At 41.3% G+C, this 17,694-nt stretch overlaps 1 protein-coding gene and 1 non-coding gene across 2 annotated transcripts; one reads left to right on the top strand and one right to left on the bottom strand.

The window, feature by feature from the left end:
- Positions 1-851: 851 nt before the first annotated feature.
- On the bottom strand, positions 852-1,340 carry LOC111025093 (uncharacterized). Its single transcript, XM_022302946.1, has one exon. It carries the CDS (start codon positions 1,338-1,340, stop codon positions 852-854), a length of 489 nt encoding a protein of 162 aa, XP_022158638.1.
- A 16,034-nt stretch (positions 1,341-17,374) lies between these two features.
- LOC148210394 (small nucleolar RNA R71) lies at positions 17,375-17,481 on the top strand. Its single transcript, XR_015792475.1, has one exon. It is a non-coding gene; the product is annotated as a small nucleolar RNA R71 (small nucleolar RNA).
- Positions 17,482-17,694: the final 213 nt, after the last annotated feature.

Raw genomic sequence — 17,694 nt, 5'->3', positions numbered from 1 at the left:
CTAACGGTTATAGGTAGATGCCTAAAGCCACAAACTGCTGCTGTTAGTGCTTTTGCATCAATAAAAACTCACCAATCGATACCCACAACGCTGTGTGCAGAGAGGATTCACGTCCGAGATTGCCGACCACCATGGGAGATCGAACCCAATCGCGAGGGGGCTGCACCACCGGAAAAATGCCTCGGAATCTCGCACACGTGCCGCGCCGCAGCTTGCTGCAGCCCGAAGCTGCACCGTCTACTGCCGTTCGAAGCCGTGCCGCCTACTGTCGTTCGTCGGAGGTGGTACGCCGCTGCGTCGAGGGTCACCGATCGTTGGGCATGCGTCGGGGAGATGTGGGCGGCTGGTTTCGACGGGAAGGAGGGAGATACGAGAAGAAAAGAGAAAAAAAAAACAAAAGGGGAGGGGGCTGGTGGTTCACGAAAAAAAAGAAGTAGGGGGGTTAGGGTTTCCTTGTTTTCTCCTTTGTTTTAAACTTGAACGCAAACTTACCCAATTATTTTTTTTTTTGTTAAAACCAAACAAGGCCCATGGACTAAAAGATTAGAATTCTAGTTCTCAACATCACTAAACTTAATTATCTCCAATAATAGGAGTAAACAATCGGCCCAACGACCCAACACAATTGCTGAAGAAAACAAACTCTTTGTTAAACAATAAATTAATAAATACATAAAAGCCAATAAGCCCACAACAAACACTGTAGCAGCTCAAAATAAAATGAAATAGAACAATTAAAGTAAACTAAAATAATTTCTAAGAAAAGAACCCTGAGACTCGAGGGTAGTCTAACCTGAGTAACGCGGGGCATTACAGACTTCCCCCATTAAAAAACTTTCGCCCTTGAAAGTTCATTGATCAAACAACTTAGGATAGCGGGCTCTGATCTCATCTTCCCTTTCCCAGGTAGCTTCCTCCACTTGGTGATTCCTCCACAGGACCTTCACCAAGTCAATCGCTCGATTCCTCAGCACCTTGGTCTCTTTTGCTAAGATCTCAATAGGTACCTCCCTATAGCACAAGGTTTCATCTAACTGCAGTGGTACGTGATCAAAGACATGAGAAGGGTCATGGACATACTTCCTCAGCATGGACACATAGGACAAGTTATGCACTGCATCCAACGACGGGGGCAAGACCAACTTGTAAGCGACTGGGCCAATGCGCTTCACGATCTCAAAAGAACCAATATACCTCGGACTAAGTTTTCCTTTCTTACCAAAACGTAGGTCTCCCTTAACTGGTGCCACACAAAGAAAAACGTGGTCGCCGACGCCAAAGTCCAACGCCCTTCGCCTAACATAAGCGTAACTCTTTTGTCTGCTCTGAGCCATCTGCATTCTAGCCCTAATCCTTTGGATGGCACCATTAGTCTCCTGCACCAACTCTGGTCCCAACAGGACTCTCTCACCGACCTCATCCCAATGCACTGGCTACCTGCACTTTTTCCCATACAAAGCTTCATATGGAGCCATTGCAATTGTTGCCTGGTAACTGTTGTTGTAGGCAAACTCTATCAAGAACAAGTGTTTGTCCTAAGAACCACCAAAGTGCAATATGCAGGCTCTCAACATGTCTTCCAAAATCTGATTCCGACGCTCAGTCTGACCATTGGTCTAGGGATGGAACGCTGTACTAAAATCGAGCTGAGTCCCAAGTGCTTTATGCAAACTTCGCCAAAAAGTTGACGTGAAGCGAGGGTCCCGGCCTTACACTATGGACACTGGTATGCCATGAAGTCTAACTATCTCCTGCAAATAAAGCTCCGCCCACCTTTCTACTGAATAAGTGGCCTTGCCTGGTATGAAATGAGCAGACTTTGTTAAGCGATCCACAATCACCCAAATCACTGTGTATCCTTTAACCGTCCTCGGCAAACCTGTGATGAAGTCCATGGCCATGTCGTCCCATTTCCAAACATGTATTCTTAAAGGTTGCAGCAACCCGGTGGGTTTCTGTCTTGAGGCCTTCACCTGCTGACACGTCAAACACTTACTAACAAACTGAGCAATTTCTCTCTTCATGTTGTGCCACCAATAGTGTTTCTTGATCCCTAGACATCTTGGTGCTCCTAGGATGCATTGAGAATGGGGTATTATGAGCCTCGGTTAGTAAATCCTTCCTTAAAGGGAAGTCTCTTGGTACGCACAGTCTTCCCTGATAGAGCAAAGCCGTATCTTCTAAAAGAGAGTAATCTCTTTGACCCACCATACCGAAACCTTTGATTAAGCTGGGATCTCCCCTCTATGCAGTGGTGATCCACTGTCTCAAGGTGGGTTCAACCGAGAGTCGAGCTAACACTGTCGAAACATCTTCCACTGCTAACTCCACCTCAGAACGGTCCAACTCATCTAATATAAGTCTATGAAGCTGTAACGCCCCCGAATTTTGATAACTTACATGAGAACATTACTAAACCTATGTGCTCCAAACTTCCTCCCAAAGCATAAAGGCAACTAAACGAACCTAGAAATTTCAGCTTTTCATTTGCTCAAGTTAGACATGTGAACACTATACTTTTCAAATGGACTAAACAACTTGTCCTTCATGGACAAACGATACCTAACTTTTTCGTTTAAGTCAAGTAGAGCCAAAACAAGTAAATAACGATAGACAAACAACCTATCCAACAGAAGCATAACCCTACAAGATAATAACAAATCAACCAAGTAAATAAAAAAAAAACCACCACTCTTCCACCACGCCACTCTAATAATAACACCAAAACCAAAACAATTAATCCATGCTTCAATCTTAAAAAGTTAGTGAATCCAACAACATTAAACATACTCCCTAAGCTTCTAAATGAAACCAATGACATAATCTTTACAAGAGTCCATACTTGAAAGAAAAGACATCTAAAACATTATACCAACCCCTGAACTTTACACAAATCGATACTCAAAACATAATAAATAAATGAAACCATCAAGACTCCTAAAGACCTATTTTAGACAAGTTAAAACTAAATGTAACCTAGTTATGGTCTTTCTTTTCGAGTCTCCACCGCACCATCACCATGAACCTGATCTTCACCTGAAAACAATAATTTTAGGGGGGGGGGGGGTGTGAGTATTAAGAATACTCCGTAAGTAGTCCTCTCTAACCACACATAAGCAACATGCTCAGCACACGATATTCATTACGAAACATTACCCTGGCATCCATGCATCAATACATCATAACACTTTTTAATTCACACATTACAATCCACGTAACCCCAACCACAAATGCCCGCTAGTAGCCCTCTCTAACTATACACAAATCAACATGCTCGTAATCACAGCAATCATCAAAATGCGATAACTGGGAATCATGCATCGCTAGGTCATAACAATTAGAAGCATCCAAAATATAAAGACTCTCGTAACTTCGTCCTCAAGACCCACCGGTCTCTAGCTCCTTCAAGCTACTTCTACCCATCCCACTATGTTAGTCCTTACAGAAGCTTGGCTTTCGACCTTGTCATTTATCCCCAAGGCCTTCAACTATGACTTTTAATACATCACACCATGTTAGTGCTCCAAATCTAACTCTTCGAATTGTATCGACCCTTGCTATTTATCCCCAAGGTCCCGACACTCCTAAACAGAAGCTTGGTGTTCAACCTTGACATTTATCCCAAGGTTTCGAACTATGCATCGATCCTTGACATTTATCCCTAAGGTCTCGATGACTACTTAGCGTATTGGTCCTTGACCGCCACCACGTCAAGACCCAATACTCATCATCAAATAGACTCATCATGCTGACCCCCGACCTTTTGTACCTAGAGCCTCAACACTCATCTCTACCATGATTGGCCTATCGACCCTCGACCTTTTGCATTCGGAGCCTCGACACCCAGTAGTGACGTACCACCCCCGGCCATTTGCCACCAAGGCTATGTATTTCTCCATTCACTTTCTGTTTCAGGATAACCACACATTCAGCTCTCAACCTCCTGCTAAGATTCTATCCCGTGACTTTCAATCCACATTCCATAAGGTCTCCTAGTAACGAAATCATTAGTCATGTCTACCACTTCAGACAACTCACAACAAACAAAAGAACCAGTCTGTCCTATTACTTCAGATAAACCACAACTAATCTCTACAGCGCATTGACAAGTTATTTACACTTCTATTCGCAACACCATTTTTAATATGCTTTTCATTCGTACAAGGAGAGAAATAAATTCAGAGTTCTCAAACTAGAAAGTAAATGTCTCCTAACTCAACAATTGCCATGTTCCAGTAATCATAAAGCTAGCACATACATCTAGATTCAGAACATGCATTCGAGCACTCAACATAACCACTTCCAACCATTTTTAATCACAAACCACGAACTACATCCAACGATCATGACTCAACACATTTACATAATATATTGGAACACAGCAAGATGCAAAGCCAACCGTATCTATCAGAATTTCTCCAACTATGATCCACAATTATAAATATAAATGACACATGATTCATATTAGAATGTAACAATAAACCATTCCAATAACACAGCACAACGTACACACACAGCCCTGGTACTACTTACAACCAAAGTCCCAAAGCGCTACTAAGCTCGTCGAAGGGTTCCATAAAACCTCTTCGGTAAGGAGTGGGTCGACGTCGAGGATGTTCTGGATCCAAAATTCGACTTCGAATGGCCTTAGGTTTGCTGAACCGATGTTAAACAGTTATGGGTAACATTGATTTGAGTTCAATTAGAGGTGGGTCAACGCCGAACCAATGCCGAAAAGAGTGGGTATCCTGGATCAAGCTCCGATCATGTGTGGGTAACTGTCCAACGTCGCCGGAAAAGAGCAAACGCTACATATCAGAGCTGTTCGCTGCAGGCTGCCGTGGATCTGGTTTTGGAGGGAGGAACGGCACCGTGGGACATTGAAACACGAAAACATCGTCGCTGTTGGATGTCGCACAGTCGCACTGGAAGGGAGAACGCCACGAGTCTGTGGAAGTTTGTCACGAAAGGCCACAAGACCTCTGGAAATCTCACCACGAATCGCCGCTCATGTCGCACCCAAACCGCCGCCGTTGCTGCCCAAAATCCTCACCAAAAAGCAGGTAGTCCTACTACAAATGGACGCCTGACGCCGCTGCTGCTTCTTGAGATACCGCGCCGCCACGAAATCGCCGGATGCTGGAATTGTCGTCTCGTTGCTGATCGTGGAGTCGGCGGAGGGAGGAGAGGTGTGGTGTGGTGGCTGCCAGATCTGAACAAGAAGAGGGGAAGGGGGGAGGGGTCGGCTGCAGCACAAAGAAAGGGAGGAAGGGAAGGAGAAAAAGGTGTTCTTAGGGTTTTATTATTTTTTTTTTTCTTTACAACCTTTTTGTTTTAATCCATTTTTCTTCATTTTGTTTTAAAACTAAAAGCCCAAACCCTTATTATTAAAGGAGTCCCAACTAAAAACACAATCACCCAAAACAATAAGCCCAATAATCATATCTTAGAAATCAAATGAAACCCACAACAACCCGAAATAAAGTAGTTAACTCAAACTCTAAACCCAAGAATAATAATCCAAAGAAAAAGTAGAATTTAGGAAAAAAAATCCTAAAAACCGTGAATTTAAGATTTAACTAAAAATCTCCTACACAGGTCGAGAACTTAAATTATCTTAATCCAATTAAATTAAACTTAATTCTAATTTAGCCAAAAATTAGAATTTCAAAATATAAAATCCAAGAATTAAAGTTATCAGCCTAGGGAAAAATCCAAAGACACTATTTATCTCTTAAAATAAACGAGTCAGAGAATGCGGGGCATTACAGAAGCACTGGCGGGGGTGCTACGCTCGTTACTCTTCTGCTAAGTGCATCGGCCACCATGTTCGCCTTACCCGGATGGTAATTGATCTCACAGTCATAATCCTTTACCAATTCTAACCATCTTCTCTACCTTAGGTTAAGTTCTTTTTGAGTGAATAAATATTTCAAACTTTGGTGGTCAGTGAAGATCTGGATTCTTTCTCCATAAAGGTAATGCCTCCATATCATCATGGCAAACACCACCGCAGCAAGCACCAAATCATGGGTGGGGTAGTTAAACTCGTGCACCTTTAACTGTCGTGAGGTATAGACAATGACTTTCCCATGCTGCATCAGAATGCAACACAACCCTCTCCGTGAAGCGTCACTGTACACCACTAAACCTCCTGTCCCATCAGGTATCATTAGCACCGGGGGCGTGACCAACCGTTCCTTCAGTTATTGGAAACTTTTCTCACACCCGTCACTCCAAGCGAAGTGGCATTCTTATAGGTCAACTGCGTCAAAGGCACCACTAAACGGGAAAAATCTTGGACGAACCTTCTATAATAGCCAGCTAATACGAGAAAACTACGGATTTCGATCATTGTGCTAGGCTTTGGCCAACTACTGACTGCCTCTACTTTGGCTGGGTCCACGACAATACCCTCCCTACTGACTATGTGGTCAAGGAAGGCCACCTTATCCAACCAAAACTCGCATTTCAAGAACTTTGCATACAGACTGTTTCCCTTCAAGGCGGTCGGACCTTTCATAGATGCCCTTTGTGCTGCTCTACTATCTTGGAGTAAATCAAAATGTCGTCGATAAACACAATCACAAACAGGTCTAAAAATTCCTTAAAAAACCCGATTCATGAGGTCCAGGAATTTGCAGAGGCATTAGTGAGTCCAAAAGACATTATAGTAAACTCAAAATGCCCATACCTGGTCCTGAAGGTTGTCATCGGTATGTCGGCGTCCTTAATTCTCAACTGATGGTATTGACTGGCGTTTTGCTGAACGCACGCACTAAGCGTGGTAACAATTATATAGATGCAAGCGCACACCTGTCAGAGTAATATAAAATGGATGGAGTATCCAAGTATCGATCCTCAAGGACTTCTAAATAATTTCCAAACTCTAAAGTTTTAAAGAATAGTGAATGTTGAAATGAGTGATTCTTGTAAAATGGGAAGTGGTCACAAATAATGGTTTTGGATTTGGAATTTGGACTTATAATGATAAAACCTAGCCCGAATTACTTCAAGTTAGCCAACAAAGAATCAAGGATATGCTAAGGACGATATGCATTTTACTTTAGGAACCAACGACTACGCTTTTCACTTGACTTATGTCTAAGCAAGTTCAAAGTCCTAAGATATTCCCTAATATGTCTATTATGAGAGATATCTTAGTTTTAGGATGGAAATAGTCGCAACCTCGGGTTAAGGTCCTATGTCTAGGCTACTTAAGCGGAACCCTTATGTCTAAGGCGCTCCTCTCCTCGGTTTAACCACTCAACAATGCAAATAAGCAACCTTTTCAGTATTGACTTGTTAAGACGTACAGTGGCCTTCTCTAAACCCTAACTTTTTGGGAAAACATGTTGAGCAATGAATGGAAAGCAAAAACACTACTTCTTAGCAACCCTTATTAGAAATAAAAGGCTAACTATCCATAACCGGGCTAGAGACGGGAATTTAGAAAGACATATTGAAGAAAATACAGCAAGTAAAATGGTTGAATGTGGAATGCATGTGTGAAAAACAAAAGTTAACTAACGGAGAGTTTTTATCTGGATTGAGAGCTTCGCCCTTCTCTTTCAAGCAAGGGAGAGTGTCACGTGCTCTTTCTTCCAAAAACACAACTCTCTTAACTAAAAATAAAGTAAAGGCAAAGGGAAGATAAGCAAAGTGCTACATTTTTATATATTTGAATAAGTAGTAAATAACTAAGTACAAATGGAAACAAAACAGAGCTCAATAAAAGAATGTAAAGTACTCGGGATTTAAAAACCAAAAGCAACTAATGAAAGCAACTCAAAAGTACTTAGAAAGCAACAAAGAAACACTAAAAATGATCAAGAGAAGGAAGCAAGGCTTGATGATTTTGGTGGAGAAGTTGCTGGAATTTATAGCTGTGCAGAATTGGTTAGGTAGGTCCTAAAACGATGGTGAATCACCCATTTCCAACTCTTTTGACTGACCAAATCGTGCTCAAACTGATAGTGGAACACTTCTTCTACACATCTGCATCGGTTGGAACCACCAAAACGCATTGGAATACGTGTTTCATTAAGGGCAAAGTTGGAAGAAAAACTGTTTTTCTGCAGGCACGCAGGCGCCTGGCGCCTCCCATGAAGCTTTTTTCGTCTTTTTGCTTCTTTTGATTAATTTGCACTCCCAAATGGTCCTAAAATGTCATAAATACAATATAAGCCAACCACAAACCATAATATATGAATTTTGCATGAATTGGAACTCAAACGACCGAGAAAAATCCGAAACAAAGCTGAAACATTGTAAAAACAGCATCTAAAACCTTCTTTTTACGCATGTAAACAAGCGTAATCACACCCCCAAACTTAACTTTTTGCTTGTCCTCAAGCAAAACTTAGCAACTTTAATCAGCTTTCTAACACATGGACAAGGAAAAGCAAAAGCAACCGAGATGTTCAATCATAAATTGTCTCAAGGAAAAGATGTCAGAGCGTACCATTCTATTGCCTTTGTAAACTTAGTCACTATAAACCAAGTTTGAAATGATAAAAACCTTCTCTTTCAAAATCCTTTTTTCCTTTCAAAAACAGAAAACGTTTTCAAATACCCCTAAGGAATCTGCACACTCCCTTCTTACATTAAGACTTTTACATCTGAAAGACCGGCTACTAGCCCCTGAGGTTTCCACACACTAACATCGGTTTCAACCACAGCTACTCGTAGAAAGACTTTGAAACTAACAGCTAGGTCATAAGACGACGACAATGAAAAACACGAAGTCACTTATCACCATCCTTACTGCTATTTTCAAAGTCAACACCCAACCTAAAACTAAATGGGTGTCTACAGTAGGACTCGGAAATCATAAATACATTTTCTTTAACTCTCATTGTTTTTACCACTCTTTTCTTTCTAACACAAGTCTTTTCCTCACTCTTATTTTCTCTCAACAAGACTCTTTTTACTCTTTTGCAGTTTTTTTTTGTTTTTTTTTTGTTTTGTGTTTTTTTTTTTCTTTTCAACACTTTCTTTTTGTAATAGCATTTGTTTTTCCAACTGACTCTTTTTCAAAAGAAAATAGCATGATTTTTCAAATATAAATAACACCTTATCTTTCTGAAATAACGACTGTCCCCCCCAAACATAAGAGAGACAGTGTCCTCACTGGGAAAAGACTTTTGCATCGGATGAAAAAGGCTTAACAGTAAAAAGGACAAGGACTTCCTATATAGGGGCAAAGAAAAAGCTTAAAGTCTGTAAAGATCAAAAAGACATAAAGGAAAATGAGTTTATCACATAAACGAAGGAAATAGCTCAAAGCTTAGTCAGACATAGAACAAAAAAACTCAACAATCTCTTATAATCATCATCGACATGAAATCACATGCACAACACAAATGCTTCAAAGTTGGCATGTGAAAAGCTAAACTAAGGCTAAGTGAAGGCATACTTTAAGTGATCAGAAGATAAACGATACTAATTTATACATGCTTCAACTGAGCTCGAAACATAAAAAAACATGCGTAGTAATGCTAGAATATGCAAACTACGTCATTAACCAAAAGAGTAATACACAAAAAATAGCAAAGAAGGAACCTCCCCTTCATGAAGTCGGAGGTTGTGGACTAGGATCAGTGTCGGTACTGGAAGATGGATGACCAAGGATAGCAGCTAGCACTGGAGGCCATGAAGGTAAAACCGCAAAATCCAATAAAGCCCTCAAGTTGTAGATATGTTGCACGACTTCTCGAACCTGATCTCGCAGCTGTTGGTTCTCCTCTCGAAGACGACGGATCTCCGATGTAGGAGACATCCCAGTACATTCCCTTCTTTGTAACGCATGGGCGATAATACGCTGAATATTCTTCTCTTCCACAATTGGGGCATCTCTCTTAATTTGATCCTCAGGGAGCTGTACACCTTGTCGCAAGCATAAAGAAGTGACCAAACGTGGGTGATAAAGCTTACCACGTGTCTGGTGGGCACACCCATGGATACTGGTATTGATCAATTCTCCATAATTCACATCTATGCCCTTTAGCATGGCATAAACCAGCAGTGCCCTATCCTGAGTGACATGCTCATCATGCTCCGTTGGCAGAATTCTGTTTTTGACTATGTATAACCATCCTGCAGCAGCTAGGGAAACATCCTCGGGTTTTAGTCGTACCTTGGCATGAGTAGTAAAATCCTAAGTGGCAGAGGGCTTCCCAACACATTCCGGAGCCTCATCAAGCTGTTCCAGAGTCGGAGTCACTAAAATCTTATTGCCCACAGCATCTCTGATATTCTTAATGTTGAAGGTGTAATTGATCTGAGTGGCATCAAACCGTATTTCCTTCCCGCGCACTATGGATATATGTGACTGGGGATGGATAGCAGCATAGAACTCTCTGACTAACTCCAAAGCCTCACATTGTATGGGCTGAATGAGTGATCTCCATTCTTTGTCTCTAGCGGTCTCCCTCCAATCATCAGGCACATCTCCTAGATTGAGGTCGAATCCCAATTCTGTCATAATCTTACGGGATTTCATTAATGAAGTTCGAGTGGCTAAATTTGCCGCGTTCCATTTCGTCTCGACCTCCTCTCCCTCAGACAAGTCCAGTTCAATTGTATCAACTGGCCCAGGTGCCACTACCTTCTTCTTAGCTTCAGCTGCTTTAGCTTCCGCAGCTCTCGTTTTAGGTTCATTCATGGGCATTGTCGGCTTCTTAGCCTGAACTGCACGACGTTTTGAACTCTTTTTCTCCCGCCTCTTGTATTGAAACATTTCCCTTATCGTCTGCGTGTCCTCAGGATCTTCTTCGCTGGTAGGTTCTTGAGTACTATTCTCCCCAACCTTGGATCTACCTGTATCACACCCAAGCGGGTTAACTGTATTAGAAGGAATAGTGTGAGCATCCCTTACCCCTGGTAGAGTGGCCATCGGTGTGACATACTCATCCGTTGCCAACGGAATAGATCCAGTTGCCCCAGTAGGCAACTCTTGGTGACTACAAAACGCTCATTCTGTAGGTGTATCCAATGGGGAAGGTTCATGAGTATCTGTTCTCACCACGTCGTTCTCGGTATCCTCTGTTTCTGGCATATTTGAACAATGGCCTCGTGAAACCAGTAGAAAATCATCATTACCATCTTCCGGTGTAATAATCAATGGAGATGAATAAAACTGCTCCTCGTCCCTGTTCTCCATAGACGAATCCTTAGGCGTCAGACGCCTACTACTCCCATCTTCCTCAATTTATGGGTCTGTCATCACCTCCTTGCCCTTCCTCTTTTGCCCTATCGAAACCCCGGGCTTTAGCCTATGGCTATGGCTCTTCTCTTGCTCTCCTCCATGCTCATCTCCTGCATCCATTGGCATATTGGTTGAGGTTGGCATCCTAGGAGGCTCTAAGGGTTTTAGTTGTCCCATGTTGAAGGTACTCAATATGTTAGGGTTCAATTGTGGTGCTTGAGGTCCTCTTTTTAGGAATGGAAGTTGAGGTGGTGGGGGAACCCTAGGTGAAATCATCCCATAATTGGTTGGAGGTACCCAATGACCCATTCCATAATAAGGTGGAAGGCTAGGAAATAGAGTAGATGGGTTTGGCATTCCATAAGGATGAACACTAGCTGGAATTTGCATTTGGGACAAGGGAAAATGATAAGAAGGAACCGGGTTAAACATAAACGGTTGGTACATACCCGGATTGATCATTGGAGGAAGTTGTTGAGGATTTTCAGCCCTAAACTCACTGTTTTGAGGTATATTAAAGGTGGGTAGTTGCTGAAAATTAACATAACCATGTGGGCTCATTATAGGATGTTGTGTAGGAGCTTGGGATGGAGGACATTCAAATGTTTGAAGCGGGTTTCCTCCCCTAACAGCAGCTAGCCTAGAATCTGAAACCATGTGGTGTTGGAAGTTCTCCAATGGTGGAAAATGAATGCTTGTGGCATTTGGAGCTTGAGTAGAAGAGGTAGGAAGTGAAGTATGTTGAGAAGAAGAAGCCATAGATGTAAGCAAATGCTGGAAATTTCTTCTTCTTTTTGGTGGTGGCTGAAAATCGAAAACAAGGGTGATGAAGGGAGTGAGTTTTGCCGAAAAAACAAGGGGAAGAAGAGAGTTGTGTGGGTTTTCGTGGAATTGTAAAGCTTAGGCAATGGGTCTATTTAAAGCTTTCCCCAAACTAAATCCTAAATGGAAAGGGATTGAGATTTAAATTCAACTAGGTTTCCTAAACCTAAAAGGAAAAAATAAGATTGAATTCCAAATAGGATTAGGGAAACACGAATTGAAGTATTTTTGAGTTTAAGGAGAGATTTGAAACTTAAATCACAAAGGATTAATGTTTGACCTGAAATAAAACCCATAAAAGTCGAAAAATGAAACCCAAATCACGAAGGAAAACGAAATTCGAACTGCTGGAAAAACAGGGCAGGCGCCAGGCGCCTGCGTGATTTATTTTCGCAAAGGGCAGGCGCCAGGCGCCTGCGTAAAAAAAAAAAAGTTTTTTCAACGTTTTTTTTTTCTTTTTGTTTTTCAATGTTTTCAAAAACATTCTCTTAATAAGAAAAACTTTTTATAATTAAACAAAAAGAAAATACAAGATACAAAGACTTCCTTCCTTTACTTTTGTTCTTTCAAAAACGGATAAGAAGGAAAAACATTTTTCGCGAACATTTATTGACCTGAAAGTTGAATAGAGGTTTTTCCTCTATCCACTGGTTCTCCAAAATACGGCTTAAGTCTCTGCCCATTTACTTTAAAAATACTTCGCTTAGAGTCAACTAGATCCACTGCCCCATATGGGTAGACTTTAAAAACTTTAAAGGGACCAGACCATCTAGACTTAAGTTTCCCAGGAAAAAGTTTCAACCTAGAATTGAATAAGAGAACCAGATCACCTTCTTGAAGATTGTTCGGCCGAAGACGCCTATCATGCCACTGTTTAGTTTTTTCCTTAAACAACTTAGCATTCTCATAAGAAAAGTGCCTGTGTTCTTCTAATTCCAACAATTGTAACTTCCTCGCTTCACCTGCAGCCGACAAATCAAAATTTAATTTCTTAGTAGCCCAAAATGCTTTATATTCTAGCTCAAGAGGCAAATGACACGCTTTTCCAAAAACTAGCCTATAGGGGGACATGCCGAGGGGAGTCTTAAATGATGTCCTTTATGCCCAAAGTGAATCATCAAGCTTAAAAGACCAATCCCTACGGTTAAGATTTACAGTTTTTTCTAAAATGTTTTTTATCTCCCTATTAGATATTTCGGCTAACCCATTCGACTGAGGATGATATGCTGTTGTAACCCTATGACGCACATTGTATTTAGCCAGCAACATTTGCATAGACCTATTCACAAAATGAGCCCCCCCATCACTTATCAGACAACGCGGGGTTCCATAACGCGTAAAAATGTGCTTTTGCAGACAACGAATGACAACTTTAGAATCATTAGTAGCAGTTGCAATGGCTTCTATCCATTTCGAAACATAATCTACTGCTAACAATATATAAAGCTTACCATTAGAAGATGGAAATGGACCCATCAAATCTATACCCCACACATCAAATATTTCAATCTCCAGGATCGGAGTTTGAGGCATTTCGTGGCGTTTAGATATCTTACCTGTCCGTTGGCATTTATCACAAACCTGGGCAAACTTATGTGCATCTTTGAACAGAGTGGGCCAAAAGAACCCACTTTGCAAAACTTTGGCTGCGGTTTTGTGTCCTGCAAAATGTCCTCCATATGGAGACATATGACAAGCGTCTAATATCGCCTCGTGCTCTTCTTCTGCTACACACCTGCGTAAGATATTATCAGGTCCTAGCTTATATAAAAAAGGCTCATCCCAACGATAAAATCGAACTTCATTTAGAAATTTCTTTACCTGTTGCTTGTTGAACTCATAAGGAACTATTCGACTTACCAAATAATTTGCTATATCGGCATACCACAGAACTGAATCAACTCGCAAGAGTTGCTTGTCAATAAACTGTTCACGTATAACAGTTTCATCATCATAGAGCGGGGATTCCAATCTAGACAGGTGATCAGCAACTTGGTTTTCAGTACCCTTCCTGTCCCTAACTTCAATATCAAACTCTTGAAGTAACAAAATCCACCGTATCAAACGTGGTTTCGCATCTTTTTTAGCAAATAAATATTCTGAAGCAGAATGGTCAGTAAAAACAATGACTTTTGTGCCTATCAAGTAAGACCTAAACTTATCAAAGGCGAACACAACTGCTAACAGTTCCTTTTCAGTAGTAGTGTAATTGAGTTGTGCACCGGTCAGAGTCTTACTAGCATAATACACAGGATGCAAGATCTTGTTTTTACGTTGTCCTAACATAGCTCCTATTGCATAATCACTGGCATCACACATGAGCTCGAAAGGTAAATCCCAATTAGGTTCGATAATTATAGGGGCTGAACTTAAAGCAACTTTCAACATTTCAAATGATTTTAAACAGTCATCATAAATAACAAATGATCTATCATGTTCTAACAATTGACACAAGGGTTTAGAAATTTTAGCAAAGTCTTTTATAAGCGGCGGTAAAATCCCCCATGCCCTAAAAAACTTCTAATCCCTTTGACATTTGTAGGAGGAGGTAGCTTTGAAATGATGTCTATCTTAGCGTGGTCTACCTCTATTCCTTGCTTGGAAATTTTGTGACCTAAAACAATACCCTCTTGCAGCATGAAATGGCACTTCTCCCAATTTAGGACTAGGTTTGTTTGTTCACATCTTTCCAAGACTCTCTTCAAATTAAATAAACATGCGTCAAAAGAATTTCCAAAAACAGAAAAGTCATCCATAAAAACTTCTAGAATATTTTCTACCATGTCAGAGAAGATGGCCATCATACACCTCTGAAAAGTCGCGGGTGCATTGCATAGTCCAAAGGGCATTCGCCTGAAAGCGAACGTACCATACGGACACGTAAATGTTGTCTTCTCCTAGTCTTCTGGAGCAATATTAATTTGATTATAACCCGAATATCCATCTAAAAAACAATAAAAATCCTTACCTACCAGACGGTCAAGCATCTGGTCAATAAACGGGAGAGAAAAATGGTCTTTCTTTGTTACCTTGTTGAGTTTGCGATAGTCAATGCAAACTCTCCACCCGCTCACAGTTCGGGTTGAGATGAGCTCATTCTCCTCGTTGGCCACCACGGTTATACCCCCTTTCTTTGGTACACACTGTACTGGGCTTACCCAGCTGCTGTCGGATATTGGGTATATAACACCGGCGTCAAGCCATTTAAGAATTTATTTCCTTACAACCTCTTTCATCTTCGGGTTCAACCGCCTTTGACTCTCAATAGAGTTCTTAGCATCTTCTTCCAATAAAATTTTGTGCATGCAAAAGGCCGGGCTTATCCCTCGGATATCTGCTATCGTCCATCCAATGGCCTTTTTGTGTTTCTCCAAAATCTGTAATAAAGAATATTCATTAGTAGGTGATAAATTGGAGGCTATAATAACTGGTAAAGTGTCGTTATCCCCTAGATACGCATATTTCAAATGCGACGGCAATGGCTTCTGCTCCAACGTGGGTGGTTCCACTATAGACTGAAGTAACGACTTGCATTCTTCTTTTTGTATTTTTTCAACAGGATTGGTCACATCTTCCGATCCTTCTGCTATCTTATCAAGCTCTTCTTCAATCTCTGTAACTAATAAGTCATAAAACTCATCAAACATAACAGGATTCAAGCTAGTTATAGCAGAGCACTCTTCAAAGTCTCCTGGTAATTTCATGGCGTCTAGAACGTTAAATTTAACTTCTTCATTATTTACCCTCATTGTAATTTCTCCCTTCCTCACATTAAAAACTATATCCCCAGTGGCTAGAAATGGTCTTCCCAAAATAATGGGAACGTCTAAGTCTGCCTCGCAATCTAGAATGATAAAGTCTGCAGGGAAAATGAATTTGTCCACCTCGACTAAAACATCTTCTATCTTTCCCTCAAGTCTTATGATAGATCTATCTGCTAGTTGGAGGGTAACCGTAGTAGGTCTAGCTTCTCCTATGCCTAAAGATTTGAAAATTGATAATGGCATAAGATTAATGCTAGCGCCTAGATCACATAATGCCCTACCTAAGTTTTTTCCTCCTATGGAACATGGAATGGTAAAACTGCCAGGATCGTTACATTTCATGGGTAGCGGGCTGCCTACAGCTTCACTACTACATTTTGTCATGGCTACCAGTTCATGCTCTCCTATCTTTCAAACTATATCTAGAGCATCCACTAATGGTATATTTATATGCAATTGTTTTAAAATATCTAAAAATTTTCTAAACTGGGAATCATTATTTTTCTTAATTAATCTTTGTGGAAACGGGGGAGCAGGGGTAAAAGAAGGTTGTACCTGTGGAGGAACACTCGGGGTGTCCTCATTACCTTTTCTAATATTTTCTTTTCCTAGTGTTGTTGGATTTTCTGGTATCTTTACAGTTGGTTCAGTGGACGGAATCTGTACATCTGTTGTTGGCATTGTTGGTCCATCATATGCCAGTCCACTCCTAAGGGTGACAGCTTTGCACTGTTCTTTCCCTTCTCGTCTTGGTAATTCAGTATGGCCTGGAAAAGAACCTCGTGGTCTATTCTTCAATTCATTGGCGAGCTGTCCCAATTGGGTCTCGAAATTCCTCATTGATGCCGCTTGGGATTGTATCACTGCGTCGGTTCGGGCCATGTACTCCTTCATCATACTCTCAAGATTTGAGTTGTTATTTGGAACTGGTGGAGTCTGTGTTCTCTGATTGTACTGCTGTTGCGGTGGCGGGATGTATTGCTGTGTAGGTGGAACATAGGGCTGCTTGTTCTGCTGGCTCTGCCTTTGATTAAAACCGCTCGAACCTCCTTGACGTCCCCATGAGAAATTAGGGTGGTGCCTCCAACCTGGGTTGTAGGTGTTCGAATATGGGTTAAAGTTCCTATTGTTCCCATGTCCTACATAAAAAACGGAAGCAGGGTTATGTGGACAATTATCATAAATATGGTTTTCACTGCAAAATGAACAAATGAGATCGTTGACTTGGCAAACAGGGGCAGAAGTGCAATAATCCGACTGCACAGGTTGTATCGGCGTGGCTAATGGATTTTTTATTCCCAATGCCATCTCTTTTAGCCTCTGGTTCATTGTAACCATCTCTTTTTGCATCGAGGTCGCAATGTCCAGAGCCAAAACTCCAGCTGGATCTTGCTTCTTTGGTGCTGCCCTAGATCTTTGCGAACACCACAGTTCGTTGTGTGAAGCTAAGTCATTCAGGATGTCGACGATCTCGTTGAATGTCTTCTTTGTAAAGGCTCTGTTGGCAGCATTGTTTAGCATCATCTTAGTAGGATGATCTAAACCTCTAATGAAATGTTCTATCTGGATGCATGCCGGCAAGCCATGGTTCGGACATTTCCTGATTAGTTCTTTAAATCTCTCCCACGCCTCGTGAACAGGTTCACGATCATACTGTCTAAAGAAGATGATCTCCTCTCTGATATCAGCGTGGCGAGTAGGTGGGAAGAATTTTGTTAAGAACTTCTCCACTAACGACCCCCATGTGGTGATGGATCCCGGTGGAAATGCATTGAGCCATGCTCTAGCTTGGTCCTTCAAAGAAAATGGAAAAAGTGTTAGTCTAAGAGCATCGTCTGTTATACCAGGTAATCGAAATGCATTTGCAATTTGAATGAATGATTTCAGATGATCATGTGG

Source organism: Momordica charantia (genome assembly GCF_013281855.1).
Source record: "Momordica charantia cultivar OHB3-1 chromosome 7 unlocalized genomic scaffold, Mcharantia_2.0 BLBB01000007.1, whole genome shotgun sequence".
In the NCBI taxonomy this organism is placed as follows: Eukaryota; Viridiplantae; Streptophyta; class Magnoliopsida; order Cucurbitales; family Cucurbitaceae; genus Momordica; species Momordica charantia.
Note: the sequence above shows the minus strand (reverse complement) of the source record. Positions and strands in the feature narration are given on the sequence as shown.

What these genes read in the sequence shown, in the direction of transcription:
- LOC111025093 (XM_022302946.1), bottom strand. Translation starts at nt 1,340, where the DNA reads ATGCAGATGGCTCAGAGCAGACAAAAGAGTTACGCTTATGTTAGGCGA.